General features: G+C 38.9%; 1 protein-coding gene across 2 annotated transcripts; it reads right to left on the bottom strand.

Moving 5' to 3' along the window:
* On the bottom strand, positions 1-14,910 carry prps1b (phosphoribosyl pyrophosphate synthetase 1B). Of its 2 annotated transcripts, none has more exons than XM_057849453.1 (7): positions 14,552-14,910; positions 11,873-12,062; positions 8,085-8,183; positions 7,743-7,867; positions 7,432-7,605; positions 2,510-2,669; positions 1-964 (listed from the first exon to the last, which is right to left on the bottom strand). In XM_057849453.1, the coding sequence occupies exons 1-7, from the start codon at positions 14,671-14,673 to the stop codon at positions 872-874; spliced, it is 963 nt and encodes a 320-aa protein (XP_057705436.1). In that variant the 5' UTR covers positions 14,674-14,910; the 3' UTR covers positions 1-871. The 2 variants fall into 2 exon arrangements, with proteins under 2 accessions (XP_057705436.1, XP_057705438.1); XM_057849455.1 differs by having other exon boundaries at positions 2-964; positions 11,879-12,062; positions 14,552-14,909.
* Positions 14,911-21,503: the final 6,593 nt, after the last annotated feature.

The raw sequence follows: 21,503 nt of genomic DNA, 5'->3' as shown, positions 1-21,503 counted from the left end.
GTATTCAATATTGTTTTTTTATTTAAAATGTAACTAAACATGGACATAAACCAATGCAGTAACCAAGACATGTCAATGCGAAAGACACAAGCGGGTGTAGAAAATAGTTTTTGGGGGAAAAAACTGGCGTGACATATTCAATGAAGTAAATTAAATACCATCATCATGAAAAAAATAGAATGGCCAAAATGGAACATTGGACGAACTCCTCACATTGGTCACTACTAATTTTATGTCCATTTGGCACATGTCTGTGCTTCATAAATGATTAAAAATTGGAAAAACTATTTGGTTTTCTTAAAAACATGTACCTGAATAAACGGTACCTACTTACTGTAAGTAAACAGTACAGTTTGGAATTATGATACAAAATCCCAACAAAAAAGAACGGGCGGGAAAAGGATGAATTACCGGTTAGTTACAGCTATAAAAACTTGAAGATCAAAGGAAACATTTTTCAGTAGCTCAATTCGGATAATTTACAGCAGGGAAGCCCAAGTCCGGTCCTCGAGAGCGCTTATCCAGCTTGTTTTCCATGTCTCCCTCCTCCAACACACCTGAATCAAATAATCAGGATTGTTATCAGGCTCCTACAGAGCTTGCTGATCAGCTAACCATTTGATTCAGGTGTGTTAAAGGATGGATACATGGAAAACAAGCTGGATAGGGGCTCTCGAGGACCGGACTTGGGCACCCCTTGTCTATGTGGTGCTCCACTTGTGAGAAACAATGTACAAGTGAGGAGGATGCATGTAACAGACATGATAGTTCGTGCCATCCCTTGTAATAGGGAACTTCCGTAACAGTTGCGTTTTCAGGGGTAGGGGGGGAAATGCCTCTTCATTTATTTTTGGTCGGACAGTAGACACCATTACAAGGGGACGTGGCTAAATAGGTACGACACCGACTCGCCATTGTGGGTTCTCCGGATGGCCTCTGCAAGGATCATGGAGATGTCGATAACCTGGAAGAGGAGAACATGTCATTTTCTGGACATTTTTTTTTTTCCTTCCCTGGTGTGAAAATAGATAAACAAAGAAGAAATATAACTGTATTACTAGGGTTGTTCTGATCATGTTTTTCTGCTCCCGATCCGATCCCGATCGTTTTAGTTTGAGTATCTGCCAATCCCGATATTTCCCGATCCGATTGCTTTTTTTTCGCTCCCGATTCAATTCCAATCATTCCCGATAATTTTTCCCAATCATATACATTTTGGCAATGCATTAAGAAAAAAAATTATAAAACTCGGACAAATATATACATTCAACATACAGTACATAAGTACTGCATTTGTTTATTATGACAATAAATCCTCAAGATGGCATTTACATTGTTAGCATTCTTTCGGTGAGCGGGATCCACGGATAGAAAGACTTGTAATTCTTAAAGGATAAATGTGACTTTGTATATTGTGACAAAATATTGCCATCTAGTATATTTGTTGAGCTTTCAGTAAATGATACTGTAGCCATTTAACTGTTCTGCCCAAATGCATGATGGGAAGTGCAACCATGACTGTGTGTAGTGGCACCAATTGATATATCTTCTCTGCGTTGGGAAATAACATAGGGTGTTAAGAAAAAGATCAACTACTACCTTGTTTCCCCACATTGCTTCCCACGATATTTCTAATTGTTGTTAGGCTTTAGCCAATTAAAAAAAGGCTCCAAAGACCGCCAAAATTCACTCTACTCATTTTACGCTGCCTTTTAGCTCTATATATAGGTAAAACGGCGCCATTATAGATTGCACGCGACAATGCGTGAGTAGGTCGTGCAGCGCATGCGTTAATTACGTTAAATATTTTAACGCGATTAATTTAAAAAAAAATTAATTACCGCCGTTAACGTGATAAATTTGATAGCCCTACTTTAAGCCAAAACTAAAGACTCTGGATGAGTGTAAGACATTTTGTCTGTAATGTTAAATACAATTACAAAATGATTTAATTAAAAAATTTATATATATTAAAAAAAAGGTATGTCCGATATTTTTTTGCCGATTCCGATACTTTGAAAATGACGTGATCGGACCCGATCGATCGGGATCTTTATGTATTACCCTAAAATCAAGCATTACTACCTTCCGAGTAATCAGAAGTTCTCAAACCATGGTCTTAAATAAGGGATGTCCCAATCGTTTACATTGTTTAATTTCTTTCTAGCGCACAACATCGTCTACAGGAAACATGTTTCTGAAGGAGGGAATGACCTCTTGGCAAGTTTGTAATGAAAATGAGTTTGAAGTAAAAATAGCCTCACTCCAGCTACAGAGGCTAACATATTGTGATCATATTTCTTGCCAAATATCTGTACTCGGGGCAGCATGGCATTGAGCTGGTTGGCACATCATGTGCCCTGCATTTAAATGGTGACAAATCTTAAATCGGCCAAAGTTTTTTTGGCTTTGGCGGCAGAAATTATTAATTCAAAAGTCGACACTACAGAAGAAAACTGAACCACCACTGCATTGGTCGAGATGGACCAACAGACAGACTAATGATTACCTGTATTTTGGGACAATGCCTCATTTTCTCTTCCTGGGGTATTGTATTAGTGACCACAACAGCTTCAAAGCAAGCGTTATTGATGCGAGAAATCGCAGGCCCGGAGAAGATGCCGTGAGTCAGGATGGCGTACACTTTTGTGGCACCGGCAGAAATCAATCTAAAATGCAAAATAAATAAATAAATAAATGACAAAGGGGTCATGAAACACTGTTTGATATTCAATAGTCAAGATATCCAACTTAAGGTCCACTTTTTAGAAGTGGATGGAAATAAATTAGGGATGCAACTATCAATTATTTTAGTAGTTGATTAATCGAGGAATTAGTTTGAATAATCGAGTAATTGGATAAGGAACATAAAAAATTAAAATACCCGAGCTGATATAAATAAATGAGGATCTAAGTACAACAAAAGAAAAATTGGCTAACTTACATACTGTAGCAAAAGTCTGCAAGCTTAAATGCTATAAAATGCCAACTTTTTTTTTTTTTAACAATGCTCTAAACAAATGGTTCAAACACGTATTCCCACAAAAAACTGCTAAATATACCTATAAATTACAAATGCATTAAAAAAAAACATTAGCTCAAACAAAAACTTAGCTTATGTTGGTCTTAACAGGGAGCCATGTGAAATGAGTTATATCATATTCACTGTTGCCACTAGAGGGGTGTGTATTCACCCAAATCAATAAAACCAAATGCAAACGCTTTCAAAACAATCCATTACAACACCACTTCAATTAAACGAATACTCGAAGCAGCAAAATTGAATTCAAATCTTTTTTTCTAATCGAATTACTCGGGTTAATCTATTAATCATTGCAGCACTAAAGTAGACTGCAAGTCCGTCCTAAGTCCCAAGTTACAGTATGAACAATGTCGCGATTCCGCATGAAAACGATGTTGTATTCATGCCAGGCCCTAGGGGGCAGTGCAGATTTACTGGGTGACCGAAAATGATGCACTTTGACCCCACCAAGCTCCCTCAGCCCGGAAAAAAATATCCCCGCCCACTCAAAGCAATGTCATTTTTCTTTTGTTCAAAAATGCACAAAAATTGAAATGTTCAACATATTTAATTAAAAAATATTATTAAAGCATTAAATTAAGCCGACATTCCGCCATATTATCTTTTTTTAATGTTTAGTAGCACCTAGGGCTGCAGCTATCGAATATTTTAGTAATCGAATAATCGACTGAAAATTCTATCGATTAATCGAGTAATCGGATAAAACAAATATATTTTTAGGTGAAGAGCAATTATAGATATACATGAGAAAACAAGACATTTTATCATTTTCAGTCAATCAATGTCTTTATTTTTTATGTATATTGTTGAAAACAGCCAACAATTGCATCTCAGATGTAACTAGAATTTAACAAAAAGACTAATTCACTGCTTTCACTCAAAAAACCTTTAGATCTTATTTTAAAAAATATATACATATGTATATATATATACATATATATATATATATATATATATATGTATACACACACACCTAAAAATGCCTTTACGCTTGATAACACACATCACTTAAAAGTTAGGATTTTTTCCCACGTTTTTCAATTGAATTTCTATTTGTGTCAAGCCATTTTTAAGTTCTAGTTAAGTTTTAAGTTAGTCTAAACTGTAAGTCCTGATAGGATTTTGAGTTTTTGCACTGTTCAAAATAAATGTATGATACAGGCTGTATTGGAGCACATTAGGGACTAGTGCTACTTGGTGTTTTATCCAGCAATGACTACTGAGCTAAAACTGATAGTTAGCATTATTGAATTTTTATTTGACACCCTCATCACTCCACAACGCTATGTTATGTTAAAGCCTGTATGTAAGACACGTTAGCCACGCATCGAAAGTGGTCTTAATTAATTGAAACCTAGCCCTCTGCAGGGCTAACGTAAGATGAGCTAGTAGTGACAGTAACGTTAACCCCTTAATGCCTAAATTTTTTTCCAATGATAAAAAAAATAATTGGGGTGTGTTTTTACTTTCAAATAGATGCTAAATTAAATTGAAAGTGTTAATTTGAATATAGCCCATAAAATAGTCGTACATTTAGGTATGATGCCGATTAGCGACAACAGGCAATAAAGGAAAACAAATGGCAAAAAAGGCACATACCCATCTCAGGTCTGAACACACTTTTATCGCAACATCTTTTTTCACTGCTTGTGAAATTCTGAAAAACAATTATTGTTCTTGTTTAAACACAGATGTACATCACATTTTTAGTCAGACTAGAAGACATATGATGTAAATCAATAAATAAATAAAAGATGATTTTTATCATAACAGGCAGGGCACTGGCAAATGTGCTGGCAACAATCACCCCTCTATTGTCAAACCATTTGACTGCTCTTATGCAGACATTGTCCACAAGAGCCTCTTGCTCTTCAAATGTCCCTCTTCGCTTCTTCTTCATCTTTGAGTCCGCACTGAAACAGCACCCACGCAGGCGATTGTGCTGCACGGTCCCAAGTGCAGGTATGCCCTTTTTTGCAAGAGCAACAAACAGATCTACAGATGAGAACCAGTTATCAAAGAACAGCAGGATGAATGACTTGTGCAAGCTTGAGCACAATGTTACCACTGGCTCCTATGTCTGGTTGGCCTGGTACCGGATCCATTTTCCCTGTGAATATGTCAAATGAGTGCACCAGACCTCTTGTGTCGCACAGTACAAAAATCTTGCATCCCTATTTGTATGGCTTTTTTTTAAATATATATTGCTTTAGGCTCGATCTGCCCTTGATGTAGCTCTTGCAAGTCTTGCAGGTGCAGCACTGGTGGTTGGAGGTGGATGAGGCGGATCATCATCATCTTCCTCACTGCTGCTAATGTCCACTGTAGAGTCATTGCTGCTGCTTTCATCACCTGGTGCAGAAAATAACAAATCACTTTAGGAAACACCAAACATTTTTATCTTTTCAGTGTGTTCACATAGTTACATCCATAGATGTAAAACAAGCTCAAACTTGACACAAACTCACCTTCACTTGCTTTATTAGGATTGTACTCCTCATCGCAGCCCTCACTCTCACTGAGAGCACTCTCAACAGGAGGTGGTTTGGCCCGGTGTGCTAGCTTTGCGTAAAAAGCTGCTGCATTCATTTGTATTTCTGCAGAAAAATAAGGTAAAGAAATTACTGTTATAATTTCAAAACAAAATGTGTTGAAAACCATCAACATACATACATTTGCTTCTGTTTGGTAGTTATCAGCTCATGCTGTGTTCATTTTTCATTATATAGAAATAAGAAAAATAAATCAATAGCAATGACATTGTTTATGCAACACGTTATGTTTATTATGTCTACAGATGACAATAAGTGTGGCAATGTCTGAATAAAACGTGTCTAAAAGTGGAACGACATGGAGGCACCCGTGTGCACCGTTGCATATAAAGGATGCGTTCATTTATTTGTTCTACAGAAAAATAGTAACCACAAATGCCCTTTTTTATGCAACACATTACTTTTGTAATGTTTACAGATGATAACGAGAGTGATAGTTTATAGATAAAACGCGTGCGAGTGTTGCAAACCTTCGACAAACAACGCATTTACGTTTGCGGGGTGGCGGGGGAGGGGGGAGGTGCTTTTCCGATGATGCCGGCTGTAGCGATATCGCTACAAACCAAAATCGTCATAGAGCTTCAAAAATACTCATCATAGAAACTCTATCTCATCGTGTTAGCAACACAAGTACACAATAAGACGGTACATATTTTTTTATTTTAGCTGACTTACCTTGAATTGAATGAATTAGTCAAGTTGGTGCGCAGGACTTCGACGTGGCTTTCATCTTGAATATCACGGTCCGGAAAAGGAAGCGGTGTTGTCTCTGGACGGACACGACTGAAACTAATGCTTGAAAAAGGTTCCTAGGCATGTGTTTGACATTAATGTACCGGCAGTGAACAAAGGCAGACGATATTTTGGCCGCTTTCAAAGCGGGAACGGTATGATGCCGAATCGCGACATTCGGCGTTAAGGGGTTAATCTTATATATTAGCGCTTAGCGCTCTTTATTAGCGCTTAGCGCTCTGCTGCTTTAAGATGGCGGCTGTTTGCCAACGCTGCCCAGACGCGGCCTAGTCTGTCATTGTGCATCTAGTTCAACATACATGTGATCTCTATGAGACTCGTCAGACGCTAGCTGCAACTAACGTAGCATGTGCGGGATAGTATTTAGCAACGTCGGCGTCGTTTGTAGCGGTTGTCGGCTGCAGTAAGTTTTTTTTTTTGCTTCTTCCTCCACGCACGTGACATCAGCGCGTTGTCCCGCATTAAAAGTAGTCCGAGCAAAACGTGATGCTTAGAGCTGGCAAAATAAACGATTACTCGAGGTGAATAAAATTACTCGGATCAGTTTTTAAACTCGACTTACTCGAGTTGCTCGAGTATTCATTTCAGCTCTAGACTAGCACCGCTGTGCACGCCCAATGTGACGTCTACGAGTGCTGACGTTAACAGCACGGTCTCGCGCCGCAGGAGCCTTTGATATGCATGCCGAGGAAGTCCCCCTCAACCCCCCCAATCGGATTCTTCCACTTTAGAGGCAGGATTCAGAATTTTTCGTCTTCGCCGACACCATATGCACGCGAGGCGAGTCTGCAACTCAGTCATTGCGTCTTTGTGTCGCAGAGTCGCCATGTAAACTGCCCCCAAGAAAAGCAGCAGGAGTGAGAGGATGTACAAGCATGAAGCAGAAAAACAAATATATATTTTTTAATAAAAGCCCATTTTTTTTCACCCGACTCCAATCCTCTGAAAAATGGCACGATTGGCCTGATTTCCGATCATGTGATTGGATCAGGTAAACCCCTAGTGTCTTTTTCCTGATTTGCTAAAAAACGTTATCAAACACAATCCAGACAGAACGGAATTGCCATCATGCAAAAGGCTTACTTGTCAGCAGCATGGCAGATGGTCCCACAGGTGTCTGCCATGTCATCTACGAGGATGGCAACTCGAGCCGTCACATCCCCGACGAGTACCATGCGGTCAACCTCGTTCGCCTTTTTCCGCTCTTTATGGATGAGAGCAAAGTCCACATTTAACCTGTCTGCTATGGAAGTGACCCTGCAATGAGAAGGGGAAGTAGGTGAGTTACAGCTAATGTGAAAAGCGAAGAAAATATTACCTCCCTGTTAAACTCAACCATCTCAGACCAAAAGTTTCCACTTCAGTAGAAATTAAAGGGGCTACATGAAGCTCACCTTTTTGCTCCTCCAGCATCCGGTGAGACGATAGTACAGTTCTTCCACTCAGGTATATTTTCTTTAATCCACTTTAACACAGCGGGCTCTGCATAGAGGTTGTCCACCGGGATATCGAAGAATCCCTGATAGACAACAGGTATGCAGGGAGTCTATATTGTGCTAAAAAGCATGTCTGAAACTGGCGAAGTATGACTACGTCCTAAAACAGCCAAGTATGCAACTGTCAAGACAAGAATTCCAAATGTATTATTATGTGAGTAAACCTTGTAAAATACACTACACTCACTGGAACCAGTGTGGAAAAGACATGCACCTTCATTGTGCCATGTAAATGTTCACCTGTATTTGTGAGGCATGCAAGTCCATAGTGATGATGTGGTCAGCACCTGACACGGACAGCATGTTGGCCACCAACTTGGCAGAGATGGGGGCACGGCTCTGCAATGAAAATAGATCTGTTAAGTGACGAGGAAAAAGATGACTGCCAAGCAGGACTTCAAGCTAAAAATAGCAGTGAAGTGAGAACTTAGCATCTTATTTTTAAACCCTTTCATGCACGAATTATCATTTTTCTTAAACGTTTTCCTTATACTGATATTGGGCGGCGCCTCAAAGTTGCGGCACAGTGGACACTATTTTGCTGGCCCCATTTAACATCCAATTGTAGTAATTAGTGTTGCCCGCATGTATTTCGCAATAGGCAATAAAAAAATACAATAATTTTGAATACAATGACTAAACTAATTGAAGGATCCATTTTGGGAGAAGGAAAATTTTAAAATAGCAATAAATGGAAATATGGCTTTAAAAAAAAAAAAAAAAAAAAAAAAAAAGAAAGAAAAAAAAAAAAAAAAAAAAGCCATGAGTAATAAAAAAAAATCAATAATAAAATTCAAAATGAAAACTTCAAAAAATAATTTGAAGTAAGCGTGACGTGTATATATTTTGATTTGGGAATTGCATTTATTAGAGATAAGACCAATATATCGGCTGGCCGATATTTGGAAATTGGACGTATATGGGTACCCACTTTATAAAAAAAAAAAAAAAAAAAAAAAAAAAAAAAAAAAAAAAATTAAATCTGACCGCCCGATATGAAAAAATATCTAAAACTAGGGATCGCACCATTTTTCAGAGGATCGGAATTGGGCGAAAAGGACTGCGTTTTTAATTTTTAAAAATGTATTTATGTTTTTCTGCTTCATGCTCGTACAGCCTCACTCTCTCTCCTGCTGCTTTTCTTGGTCAGCAGTGCACTGCGAGTTTTGCTTGGTAAAGTTAACGATGATTGACAGGCGTTGAAGCTTTGATCTTGCCAGAGAAGCTTGGAAGCACTACCTTCAAAGATGCTGAATGTGTCAATCATCGTTTAGCTTACTAAACATTCATGTGTGTGGCAACTTATTGTGTGAGTGTGCTTGGCTGTTCTCAGCAGTGTGCGGATTTGAGTGGACCCACTCAATGAAGCATTTAAAAAAGAAGCATTTTTCTACGTTATTGCTGTTTAAAAATAATTGAAGGTGACGCCGTGGGACAGTAACATGTATAAAACTTTTTTTTTAACAACCCTTTTTTTTGCCAGAGAGCTTTTTATTTAACCTTTTGTTCAACTTTATAAGGGTTGTTTCGGAGTCTAGGAAATTCTGGCACTTCTGGAGCTATTTTTTTATTTTTATTTGTGTGATTCTATAAACATGCTTTAAGCATTTCAATGAAGTTCAGTGTTTGCATTATTCATTTTTTATGCCAGTTTTTACTCTTTTATTGCAAATGAATATCGGCTATCTGCCCCTCTAACTACTAATAATCGGTATCATATCGGTCCAGAAAAACTCATATCGGTCGATCTCTAGTATTTATTTATTTAGTTTTGTTTTACGAATCTCTTGTGACCTCACATGGCTTAACTCTTTGGCTGCCATTGACGGCAATAGATGTTTTCAATATCAATTTCCCTCTTTTACTAAACAACACATACTTTGTGACCTGGGCTAGTAGAGAATGAGTTAAGCTAATGATTCACAAAAGATGTCCACTGTAGTGGCCGAGGGCCTTGAAAGGTATAATATTCCATGTCCCTTTAGTAATAATGTAAAATTTGGATTGCATTTGTTTAGAGCTGAAACGAATACCGTACTCGAGCAACTCGAGTTTAAAAACGAGTAATTTTATTCACCTCGAGGAATCGTTTAATTTTGCTTTAAGCATCAAGTTTTGCCCGGACTACTTTTTAATGCGGGACAACGCGCTGATGTCACGTGCGTAGAGGAAGAAGCAATTAAAAAAAACAAAAAAAAAACCCTACTGCAGCCGACAGCCGCTACAAACTACGCCAACGTTTCTAAAAACTAGCCCGCATGATGCTACGCAGAGCATATTACGGTGGTAGCAGGTAGTTTGAATCGTCTCATAGATATCAAATGTATGTTGAACTAGATGCGAAATGACAGAGTCAGCTGCGTTAGTAAACAGCCACCATCATAAAGCAGTAGACCTCTCAGCGCTAATAAATAGAGAGGAGGATAAATATGATTAACGTTACTGTCACTCGCTCACGTAACGTTAGCCCTGCGGAAGGCTAGATTGCTATTGATTTTGACCACTGTCGATGCGTGGCTAACATGTCTTACATACAGGCTTTATTTAATCTGTGAAAACATAGTACTGTAGAGTGATAAGGGTGTAAAATAAAAACTAATGCTAACTGTCAGTTTTAGCTCAGTAGTCATTGCTAGATAAAACACCAAGTAGCACTGGTCCCTAATGTGCTCAAATACAGCAGGTATCATACTGTAACGTTGACAAAGAGTCACCCGCTTCGTTAGTTTGCAATTATTTATTTTTTGGGAACTTGTGGAACAACCAACACACGACTGCTGTCTGCAGAAGAAGGCACGTTTCTCGCTCTCCCGCACCTCCCTTACCTCCGCACGTCACGCGGTGCATTCAGGAACGCATGCAAATATCCCCGCCATATTATAACCTGATATGTTACAATACATTTATTTTGAACACTGCAAAAACTCAAAATCCTATCAGGACTTACAGGTTAGATTAACTTAAAACTTAACTAGAACTTAAAAATAGCTTGACACAAATGGAAATTCAAATGAAACACGTGGGAAAAACACCTAACTTTTAAGTGATGTGTGTTATCAATCGTAATGGCATTTTTAGGTAAGAAATATATATATATATGATTTTATAAGATCTAAAAGTTTTTTGAGTGAAAGCAGTGAATTTGTCTTATTTTTTTATTCTAGTCATTCTAGTCACATCTGAGATGCAATGGTTGGCTGTTTTTAACAATCTACATCGAGTATAAAGACATTGATTGACTGAAAGTGGTTCAATATTGTATGAAATGTCTTGTTTTCTCATATTTATAATTGCTCTTTACCTAAAAAAAAAAAAAGTTTTATCCGATTAATCGATAGAATTTTCAGTCGGTTACTCGATGACTAAAATATTCGATAGCTGCAGCCCTACATCTACTCAATAATGCAAATATGAATATTTCAAGACACAATTAAAAATAGCAAAATACAAATATATGAGCTGGTGAAATATAAGCAATCATAGATGGCAAAACAAGAGAAGCAGTGTGTTCCCCAAAAAATGTGTATTAAAAAGTTATGAAAAATCGGTAGAGTATAGGTAGAGTATACATCTAATTTTATTCCGGGTGTTGGAATCTTGAGCCAAAAAATGCTATCGGTGCAGTTTTTATACCTTTTTTTTTTTTTTTTTAAAACACACTTTTTTGATTGTGTTCAAGCATCTGCATATCATTGCAGGTGGATGTTGTTCTTCGGTTTAAATTCCAATTTTTCAAATAATAATTATTTCATCATTTGTGCAGGAACGGGCTAATGCTTTTTGATGTTTTATTATAAATTCTTTGGGGACACACAACCCTGGAATATGCGCATGTTGCTTATGGTACACAACACAGAATAAAAACATCAATGTGAAATAAGCTAGCAACCAAAACAGATGAGAGGGAAGAAACCAGCAGGAAACAAACCCAAATGCAGCGTTGAGTGCATGGACATGGCCATTGGCTTTTCATCATGACGTCGGATGGCAAACAGCATGACGGAAAAAATTAGACAGATGTCCCTCACCCCCACCTTGTCCTTCTTGTCCTGGCGGGCGTACGGAAAGCAGGGGATGACGGCGGTGACTCTGGAAGCGGATGCTATCTTGCAGGCGTTGATCATGATGAGCAGCTCCATCAAATTATCATTGATCTCCCCGCAGCCGCTCTGGACGATGTAGACGTCCTCTCCTCGTACACTCTCGCCTATTTCCACGCTGTGGGGGGATTTACAGAGGTGACAAGACAAACATCACTTAGCAGCAGAGAGCTAAGCAAACACAGTGGCGGGAGACAGAATAAACAATTGCTAAGCATTACATGTGCTGGGTTAAAATGGAGGGAGCTCAATTATTTGTTATGGTAACCCATTTGAGCATTCATTCATCTTCTGAACCACTTATCCTCACGAGTAGGAGTGGGAACCTCTTGGTACCTCACGATACGATACGATTTGCGATACAAAGCTCACGATAACGATCTGACGATATAGCAATACAATGATTATCGATACATTGGTCAGGAAATCATTCCAGGATATTCTACAAAAAAAACCTAATAAACAGAAAAACAAGCTTCTGCTGCGAATTGAAATGAGTTTATCACTATCAGACGTCCAATTCATTTTCGATAGTTTGATCACTGCCGCCCCAACCCCCAGTCAAATTGGATATCTAGTAGGGATGCAACAATACAGTTAAGTCACGGTTCGGTACGATTTTCGTTACGATGGATTTTAGATTTGATTCAATACATTCAATGCTCTGAAACAAAAAATACAAGTTTTTTTTAATTTTATTTTGCCAACAAGCAAAAATAACAATATAATCATATAAACATGCATTAGAGTGCATAATATTTATGTGCTTACTTCTTACTGATCTGAAGAAATTTTGTATAAAAGTACTGAGAACAATCTTCACTGTTTGTAAAGTGAGGCGGGGCACACTGTTAACTGCTCTAACTCTCTTAGCAGGTATGTTTACCACATGAGAAAAACATCCAATTTGTGGTCCGAGTCCACCTGTGTTACGTACTGAATTAACAATATTTGCAGCATTATCTATAGTCACTGGTATGGATTGATTTGGCTTGCTTAACTTCCATTCAGTCATGGCAGTTTTTAATTCATCGATGTAGTATCTGGACTATGCGTCCCATGATCACTCTGGGCTCATGCAGCCAATGGCATGGGATCTGACGTAGCACATCTAGATTGCTATTTGATGATATCTAGTGTGTTTGCGTGACTGTTGTCGGGCATTAGAAAAAATGAACAACCACAGAAGTCACGTTTGCTCATTAGTGCACAACACCACCATTTGACAATCGACTTTCATAAACAGGACGAGTTTGAAGTACAGCGCTCTTAATTTGCTGCTCTTTGTTTATCATGTAACCGTGAGTTAGCGTTCTGTGACCCACGGTCTTAACCTGTCTGTTGTCAAACCGAGGTTATGCGATGCAGCCACGTCGGCAACGATATATTGGCGGTCTTTGTTGTTCGTATCCAGAAAGACAATCTTAATTCGTTATGTACGAGAGTGGATAGCACATAAGCTCACCAAAAGTCCTGCCAAACAACAGATATGTACGATTTTGAAGCCGGCAAGGCGCCTCCTTAAGTTACTGACTTTCCTCACGAGCAATGATCCTTGTGCGCCACAGCTCCAACCTTTCATACAGTTTGGGGGAGGAGTTGAGAAGGGGGTCTGCTAGCAGCAGAATTTGTTTTTTCAAGGCAAAGCTGTGCCGGACATTTTAGCGAGTGAGACGACAAAAATGAATCCGGAAAATTTATTTTGGGAGCTTTTCATTTGGATTGAATGTTTTTGGCGTATTGAAGCGAAGAGGGCGTATCGAACAGTTCAATATAAAACTGATTATTGTTGCATCCTTAATATCTAGCTCTGTCAATGGTAGTGAAACATGATTACTCAATGCCAGCTGAACTGAATTAAGGGCTACACGCAACAAAAAAAATCCAGAAGTTTAAGGAAATTGAAAAAAAAAAAAAAATGCACAAAGTATGTTTTATTACTGAAACAAACTGCAGATCCAAGAGAATGTCCAATGACACCAAAGTAGTAAAAAAAAAAAAAAAAAGCAAAATAGTCAATTTATCATATTGGATGACTACTGATTATTATTATTATTATTATTATTTTTAAATAAAAGATTTATGTAAGACAAAATATTCAACCATAATTTGTGTGCAACAGTATTTTGTCCTGAGCAACAGATAAAAAAAACCAAACTTTTACCTGGATATGATTTTGGCATAGCTTTGTTCAAATTAAAAAACAAAACAAAAACATTTTGATGTGCTTTCTTTTTTTCCCTCAATACATTTCTGAGGCATCAATTCGACACTCAGTATCGGCAGATCCTCAAAATCGGGTGACTAGGACTCGCATGCAAAAATATTACCTGGTAATACTAGCAGGCCAAAATTGGCCTTAGGAGTAGGAAAACGTTACTAAGACAGTCCTTCACCTAACGTTTTGCATTGTCACCAGTAAGGCCTGAGTTCACTAGTACCTCAAAGTGAATATAAAGGATATCGAATAAATGCTCAAGCACACATTGCTGCAGGAGCGAAAATAAACAAAGCTCCTCTCGACTTACACGCAGCAATAGCATGTATTGTCGCAGTTAGCTAGCAAGTTGTAAATAGAATAAAGAACAGCAGCGACGGTGAACTTACCATGTTTCTTGGTTGCTAAATTTCTTGGTAACAACCTTTCCAAGCTCGAGACCAAGGCGATCTGCTATCTTTTGAGAGAGGTCGGGGTGGGAGCTACCGCTGAATATTTTGATATTTGGCATGTTGTTGCGTTCCAGGGCGTCGCGACGTCTACGCAGGTGTCGGCAACAGCTTGGATACCGAAAAATAAACAAATGTTCGAAAGCAAATGAGCAACAGTTGTCCGGCTACTCTTAACCCACGAGTAGCTAGCCACCTCTAGGCCAACACATCACGCGTGACTCTTCTCTTTCCTTTCCGAGCCGCGCGCACGCTTTCACTCACGGCTGCTGGGGATGACGTCACTCCGGACAGCGTCATCAACTATTGCGGCGTTCAAGAATACCCGGAAATTGGTAAATCAACTTAAGTATGTAGTATTGATTCAGAAAGAAGCAGAAGCATTGCTGGAGTTATGATATTTTTTCCCCGGCAAAATTATGTTGAAACACCGAAAACGTTTTTAAAAAGTACAATTATCTTGCTTTCAGAGAACCTTATAACTTCTTGTGGAAAACACGTGGTTGTAGATCGTCAGACTTGTTAAAGTTCAACGCTCTTGTGCTAAAATGCCGGAGGTGCAACTACTTCAAATAAATACCACAGGTAAGCTGCTGAACAGTATTTACATTTGTTCAACCTGCATTGTAAACGGTGTTTTATTTGCTGGAAGCAAGCAAGCAAATTAAAATTTAAAACTGGGGTATGGAGCAACGGTTTAGCTAAGCTAAGGCTTCGGCTCATTGTAGTGCAATCAATGTATAAATATACAGCCATCCCTCGTTTTTAGCGGCTCACAGGGTAAGTGACAAATCACAAAGTAGCAACGCCATTTTTTTGTGTGTGTGTTCAATGTATTTATTCAGATTAAGCATTGGAAAGAGATACATATCAGACAGGTTTTTAAACGTTTTCCCCCAAAGTATAATTAAAAAAGGAAAGAAAAAAAAACCTATGATAAGTTTTAAATATGTTCCACCGAATTATTTTTAAACAAGAATAAAGTAGAAAAATGCTTGTCTTTATTAACTCATTTGCTCCCAAAAACGTATCAATACGTTCTATTTTTAATTATTTCAGTGTCCCAAAGTTTTTTTTTTTTTACGTTTTTTTTTTTTGACAAGATACATCTCTGGTTTCTGATTCAATTTAGCTCCAAAGCGCAAAGCTGAAAATCCATTTTAAAGCAATAAAACTGGCCACTGGAGGGCAGTAGCGCATTTGGTAAGACCCGCAACCTGATTCAACGGCAACGAACGCCCGGGCCACAAGGCCCGGGCGCCGGCGGAAGACGACCGAATGGCGTCCAGGATGCCAGGCGGCGGACGACCGAGCAGAACAACCTAGAAGATGCCCGGGATGCCAGGGGCTGGAAGACCAAGCAGAACGACCGGCACCACCAGTGCAGCGGACGATGCCGTTGAGTCCGTGCTGCTCGCCGAGCAGACCCCACAGAGACTCAAAAAAATCCATCTTTATGAGACAGGAGGCAATGAGGGAAAAGTTTACCCCGCTGTCGCGGCCACAACAACGTCATCTCTCAGTTAGTTATGTGTAAATAAATTGTTACTTTGCTATCAAAAGCTCTATTTGTCTTGTTATTTTGTAAAAGGAAAACATTATTCAGATTTTTGGGGTGTAACTAAAGCAAAAAATAGCTGTGTTAAAGTCAAAGTTATGTTTGAAATGCATGCTTTCACAAAAGCTCAATTTCTGTTTTTTCATCAGAAATTGGAAAATTGCTCAAACTAAGCTATTTTCTAATGCTGATTTCTAAAGAATGGAAAAGGATATGAAGTTACTTTTTTTCCTGCTGAAAGAGAGTCTAATCTTTCTTTGGTGGGTTCCATGTTTATATATCAATAGAACAGAATTTTCTGTGGGCGTTGCAAAATCAGTCAAAATCCAGTAAAACTGCCGGGAGCGAAGGGGGTTGCACCGGTAAAAATGGCTGGGAGTGAAGGAGTGAAATGCTTCATTGAGTGAGTCCACTCAAATGGGCTCAAGCTGCTCACTTACACACGACGAGTTGCCACAGCCACTGTTTAACAAGCTAAACGATGATTGACACATGCAGCGCTTTGAATTTTCGGCATCCAAACGTCTCTGGCAAGATCAAACCGTAACGTCTGTGAATCATCGTTAACTTTAATACGCAACTCCAGTGCACTGCCTGACCAAGAAAACCGGCATTAGTGGAGGGAGACTATGTGATTGGATCAGGACAGCTCTTATTCGCTTGCTATTTATTTTATTTTTTTATTGAAAAAAAATCCCCGATGGACTGAGGGCGCGAACTTTGATGCGCGAAGTAGAGCGGGATCTTTGTATCGTCAATTATTAACTCATTGGCTGCCACTGATAGTGTTGGATGAACTAGATCTGCTCTAAAATTGGACTATTACATTGACCACACAGTAACTTTGACATATTATCACTTACAAAACTCAAACCCCAGCCCCACCAAGTCAAAATGGATTGGACGTCTGTCACTGTCAATGTTACTGAAATAGGGTCACTCAGTGGCAGCCATCCTAGTTCAAATGGATTTGATGTCTATCACTGTCAATGGCAGTAAATGATTTAAACATTTCTCAAATTCATCAAGACAAAAGATGGATCATGCAGGCACAGACAGAAGTAGCTCAACAGCTGAATCACTGGATGGTCTCAACAGGAGAAAATAGCCTAGTCATATTTCTGACTCCAACCCAATTGAGATTTATATGGAATGGGTTTAACAGAGTCATCCATCCCTATATAAAAGGAATTGTCTGATATGTAACTGCAGAAAATATTTGTTTGGGTTTATAGTTTGAGTTGATAGAGGTGGCCTAAACACTCATTAAACTTTTACATACTTTTCCCCTACCCTGCACTGTTGATGTTTACAGTTTCGGGTCTGTCAAAACATGGAAATGTAGTGTTGTTTAAAGAAAGCCAAGTCTGTCTCTTGATGTGAATTTTGTAAAGATCATATTAAACTTTATGACCCATTTAAGCTTAAATCCAAATAATTCCAAAGGGTTCACATAATTTTTCTTGCTTAAGAGCGATTACTCAAAAGCTAAGCACTTACCCATTAACGTAAGTTGAAAGCTGTTTCCTGAGTGGTTCACTCTCGGGATCACTGATTATATCATGTTGACTTCACACAAGACAACCATTAAGTACAAAGTGTAATTTGCAGAGAGACCCTCAAAACTGATTAGCATGTTGTGTCTAATTTAGCTGTTGAAATATCCAGAATGTCCAAAAATCTCATTGCTCAGTGCTGAGATATTACACTTTGAATGATAGTGGAAATCAGATCACAAGATGTTTTCCTTTATTCATGGTAATCAATGGAGCGTTGTATGCTTCACAAAAACATAACTTCGAAGCGGATTGATCGATTCCTTTTGTTTGGAAAATTTAGTTGTAACTGACGGAATCACTTAAATTGTACTTTTAACAATTTGAAAAATATTTCAAATTCCATAAATAGTTGCTGTATTACCATCTCTCTCCAGGATAGGTCATTGATGTCGCTGTCAGTGGACTAAACCATTTTGCACTTTTTAAGAGGGGGCCCTTAGAATGTCAAATATGTTGGAAAACTGATATAAAATTCATTCTCTCAATTAACGTCATCCATATACAGATACTTGGAATTATTTATGATAATTAATTGGAGGTCCCGCTTCATTTGAAATGAAAAAACATGATTTTTTTTCTTTTAAGGTTTTCACGGGCCTCCTCATGTTGGTTGCACTATTTAAGAACTAAAATTGTATGAAGTGTTTGCATGGTTGCCGAGTCACCCTTAGTTCATGCCTTCTTTGTGGAGTTTGCTTGTTTCCCCTCTTCTTACATCAGTGTTTTCCCATTACTCTGTCTTCCTCCAACATTCTGTGAAAACACACTTCTAGAGGATCTATAAAAGACCATGTAAAGTGATTTGTTTCTAAATATTTGTGTTTTAGGCTTCTGATTCCCACACCTGAATTTTGAAACATATATTTTCCTTCTAATATTAAATTCTTGTATACTAACTTGAATGTAAAGTACATTGATCGCTCGTTTTTCGCGGTTAATGGGGGCCGCCCCCGCGATAATAGTACTCCACGAGGTAGAGGCGGAGCATATTTACATTAAAGAAATATACTGTATACTATACAGTGGGGCAAATAAGTATTTAGTCAGATTCAGAATATTTATTGTCATTGTTGCAAAAAGCACAACGAAACTTTGTTTGGAGCATCCATACAACTAAGTTGGTAAAGTGCAAAACCCATATAATAAATACCCTTAAGTACCAAGTGTAAACATTGACACAGTATTAGAAATAAGTACAAAAAAGATTTCACAGCAGCATAAAGTCATGTCAGTGCTAAAGTGCATAGCAAAAATATACCTGATAAGAACAGTTATAAGTCAGTGCAAAACCAGATGAGTTAATCAAGTATAATCAAGTATACTGGTTGTCAACCAATAGGCAAGGGTAAGGGAGGAGGAAGTAGTGGGTAGTGACATACTGCAACAATGCAAACCAGTTCAGAGTTATTGTTGTTGGTGGATGTGAGTTGAGTTATTGTCTGTAAAAGGGGGGGCAGAGAGTGGAGAGGGGCAGAATTCAGTAGCCTCACAGCCTGTGGATACAGACTGTTGGCCAGTCATGATGTTCTGGCCTGTATGGACCTGTACTTTCTCCCTGAGGGCAGCAGGTGGAAAAGGTGGTGAGCAGGATGGTGCTGGTCCCGCAGTATGTTGTGCACTCTTCTTAAACAGCGAGTGGAGTAGATGGTGCTGATCTCAGGGAGAGTTATTCCAATGATTCTCCCGGCAGCTTTCACCACGCGCTGTAGCGCCTGCTGGTCAGCCTTGGTGCAGCTTGAAAACCACACTAGAAGTCCACATGACAGTACACTGCTGATGGCACAGTTGTAAAAGTTCTCCATCAGAGGTCTGTGGATGTGAGTGCTCCTGAGATCCACAGACTACTAATTGTGCAAGTTCTCCCACTTGAAAATATTAGCGAGGCCTGTAATTGTCAACATGGGTAAACCTCACCCATGAGCGACAGAATGTGGAAAAACAACAGAAAATCACATTGTTTGATTTTTATAGAATTTATTTGCAAATCATGGTGGAAAATAAGTATTTGGTCAATACCAAAAGTTCATCACAATACTTTGTTATGTACCGTTTGTTGGCAATAATGGTGGCCAAACGTTTTCTGTAACTCTTCACAAGCTTTTCACACACTGTTGCTGGTATTTTGGCCCATTCCTCCATGTCGATCTCCTCTAGAGCAGTGATGTTTTGGGGCTGTCGTTGGGCAACATGGACTTTCAACTCCCTGAACAGATTTTCTATTGGGTTGAGATCTGGAGACTGACCAGGCCACTCCAGGACCTTGAAATGCTTCTTACGAAGCCACTCCTTTGTTGCCCTGGCTGTGTGTTTGGGATCATTGTCATGCTGAAAGACCCAGCCACGTCTCATCTTCAATGCCCTTGCTGATGGAAGGAGATTTTCACTCAAAATCTCTCCATACATGGCCCCATTCATTCTTTCCTTTACACAGATCAATCGTCCTGGTCCTTTTGCAGAAAAACAGCCCCAAAGCATGATGTTTCAACCCCCATGCTTCACAGTGTGTATGGTGTTCTTCGGATGCAATTCAGTATTCTTTCTCCACCAAACACGAGAACCTGTGTTTCTACCAAAAAGTTCTTATTTTGGTTTCATCTGACCATAACACATTCTCCCAGTCCTCTTCTGGATCATCCGAATGCTCTCTAGTGAACCGCAGACGGGCCTGGATGTGTACTGGCTTCAGCAGGGGGACACGTCTGGCAGTGCAGGATTTGAGTCCCTGGCGGTGCATTGTGTTTCTGATAGTAGCCTTAGTTACTGTGGTCCCAGCTCTCTGTAGGTCATTTACTAGGTCCCCCCGTATGGTTCTGGGATTTTTGCTCACCGTTCTTGTTATCATTTTGACGCCACGGGGTGAGATCTTGCATGAGGCCCCAGATCGAGGGAGATTATCAGTGGTGTTGTATGTCTTCCATTTTCTAATAATTGCTCCCACAGTTGATTTCTTTACACCAAGCGAAGAGTGAAGAGATACAGAAAACGTTTGGCCTCCGTTATTGCCACCAAAGGGTAGATAACAAAGTATTGTGATGATCTTTTTGTATTGACCAAATACTTATTTTCCACCATGATTTGCAAATAAATTCTATATTTTTATTTTGTTTCCACATTCTGTTTCTCATAGTTGAGGTTTACCCATGTTGACAATTACAGGCCTCTGTAATCTTTTCAAGAAGGAGAACTTGCACAATTGGTGGTTGACTAAATACTTATTTGCCCCACTGTAAATAAATGTATCCTGTATATTGTTTTTGGTGTGTTCAATGTATTTATTCAGATTTAGCATTGGAAAGGTACATATAAGACATTTTTTGTCCCTTTTTTCCCAAAGTAAAATTTAAAAGTTTTAAACATCTTATTGTCCCACCGAATTATTTTCAAACAAGAATAACCAAGCAAAACTGCTGTCTTTATTAAATGATTCATTGAGTGAGTCCACTCATATTCGCTCACGCTGCTCACTTACACACACAATGAGTTACCACAGCACACTACCGCTAGTGTTTAACAAGCTCAACGAGCTCATACATTCAGTGCCTTTCAAGGTAGGCGCTCCCAAGCTTCTCTGGCAAGATCAAAGCTTCAGAGCTGTCACTCATCGTTAACTTTAACAAGCAGCTGCTTGGTTAGCAAGAAAAGCAACAGGAGAGAGAGGTGAGAGGCTGTACCTGATCGGATTGGGACATCTGTATAAAATACAGTATTTATTTATTTATTTATTTGTTAATTGAAAAAAAATCCGCGATGGACTAAGGGCACGAAGTTTGAAGCT

The sequence above is a fragment of the Corythoichthys intestinalis genome, chromosome 11 (genome assembly GCF_030265065.1).
Source record: "Corythoichthys intestinalis isolate RoL2023-P3 chromosome 11, ASM3026506v1, whole genome shotgun sequence".
Classification (NCBI taxonomy): Eukaryota; Metazoa; Chordata; class Actinopteri; order Syngnathiformes; family Syngnathidae; genus Corythoichthys; species Corythoichthys intestinalis.
This window is presented reverse-complemented; position numbering and strand designations above follow the sequence as displayed.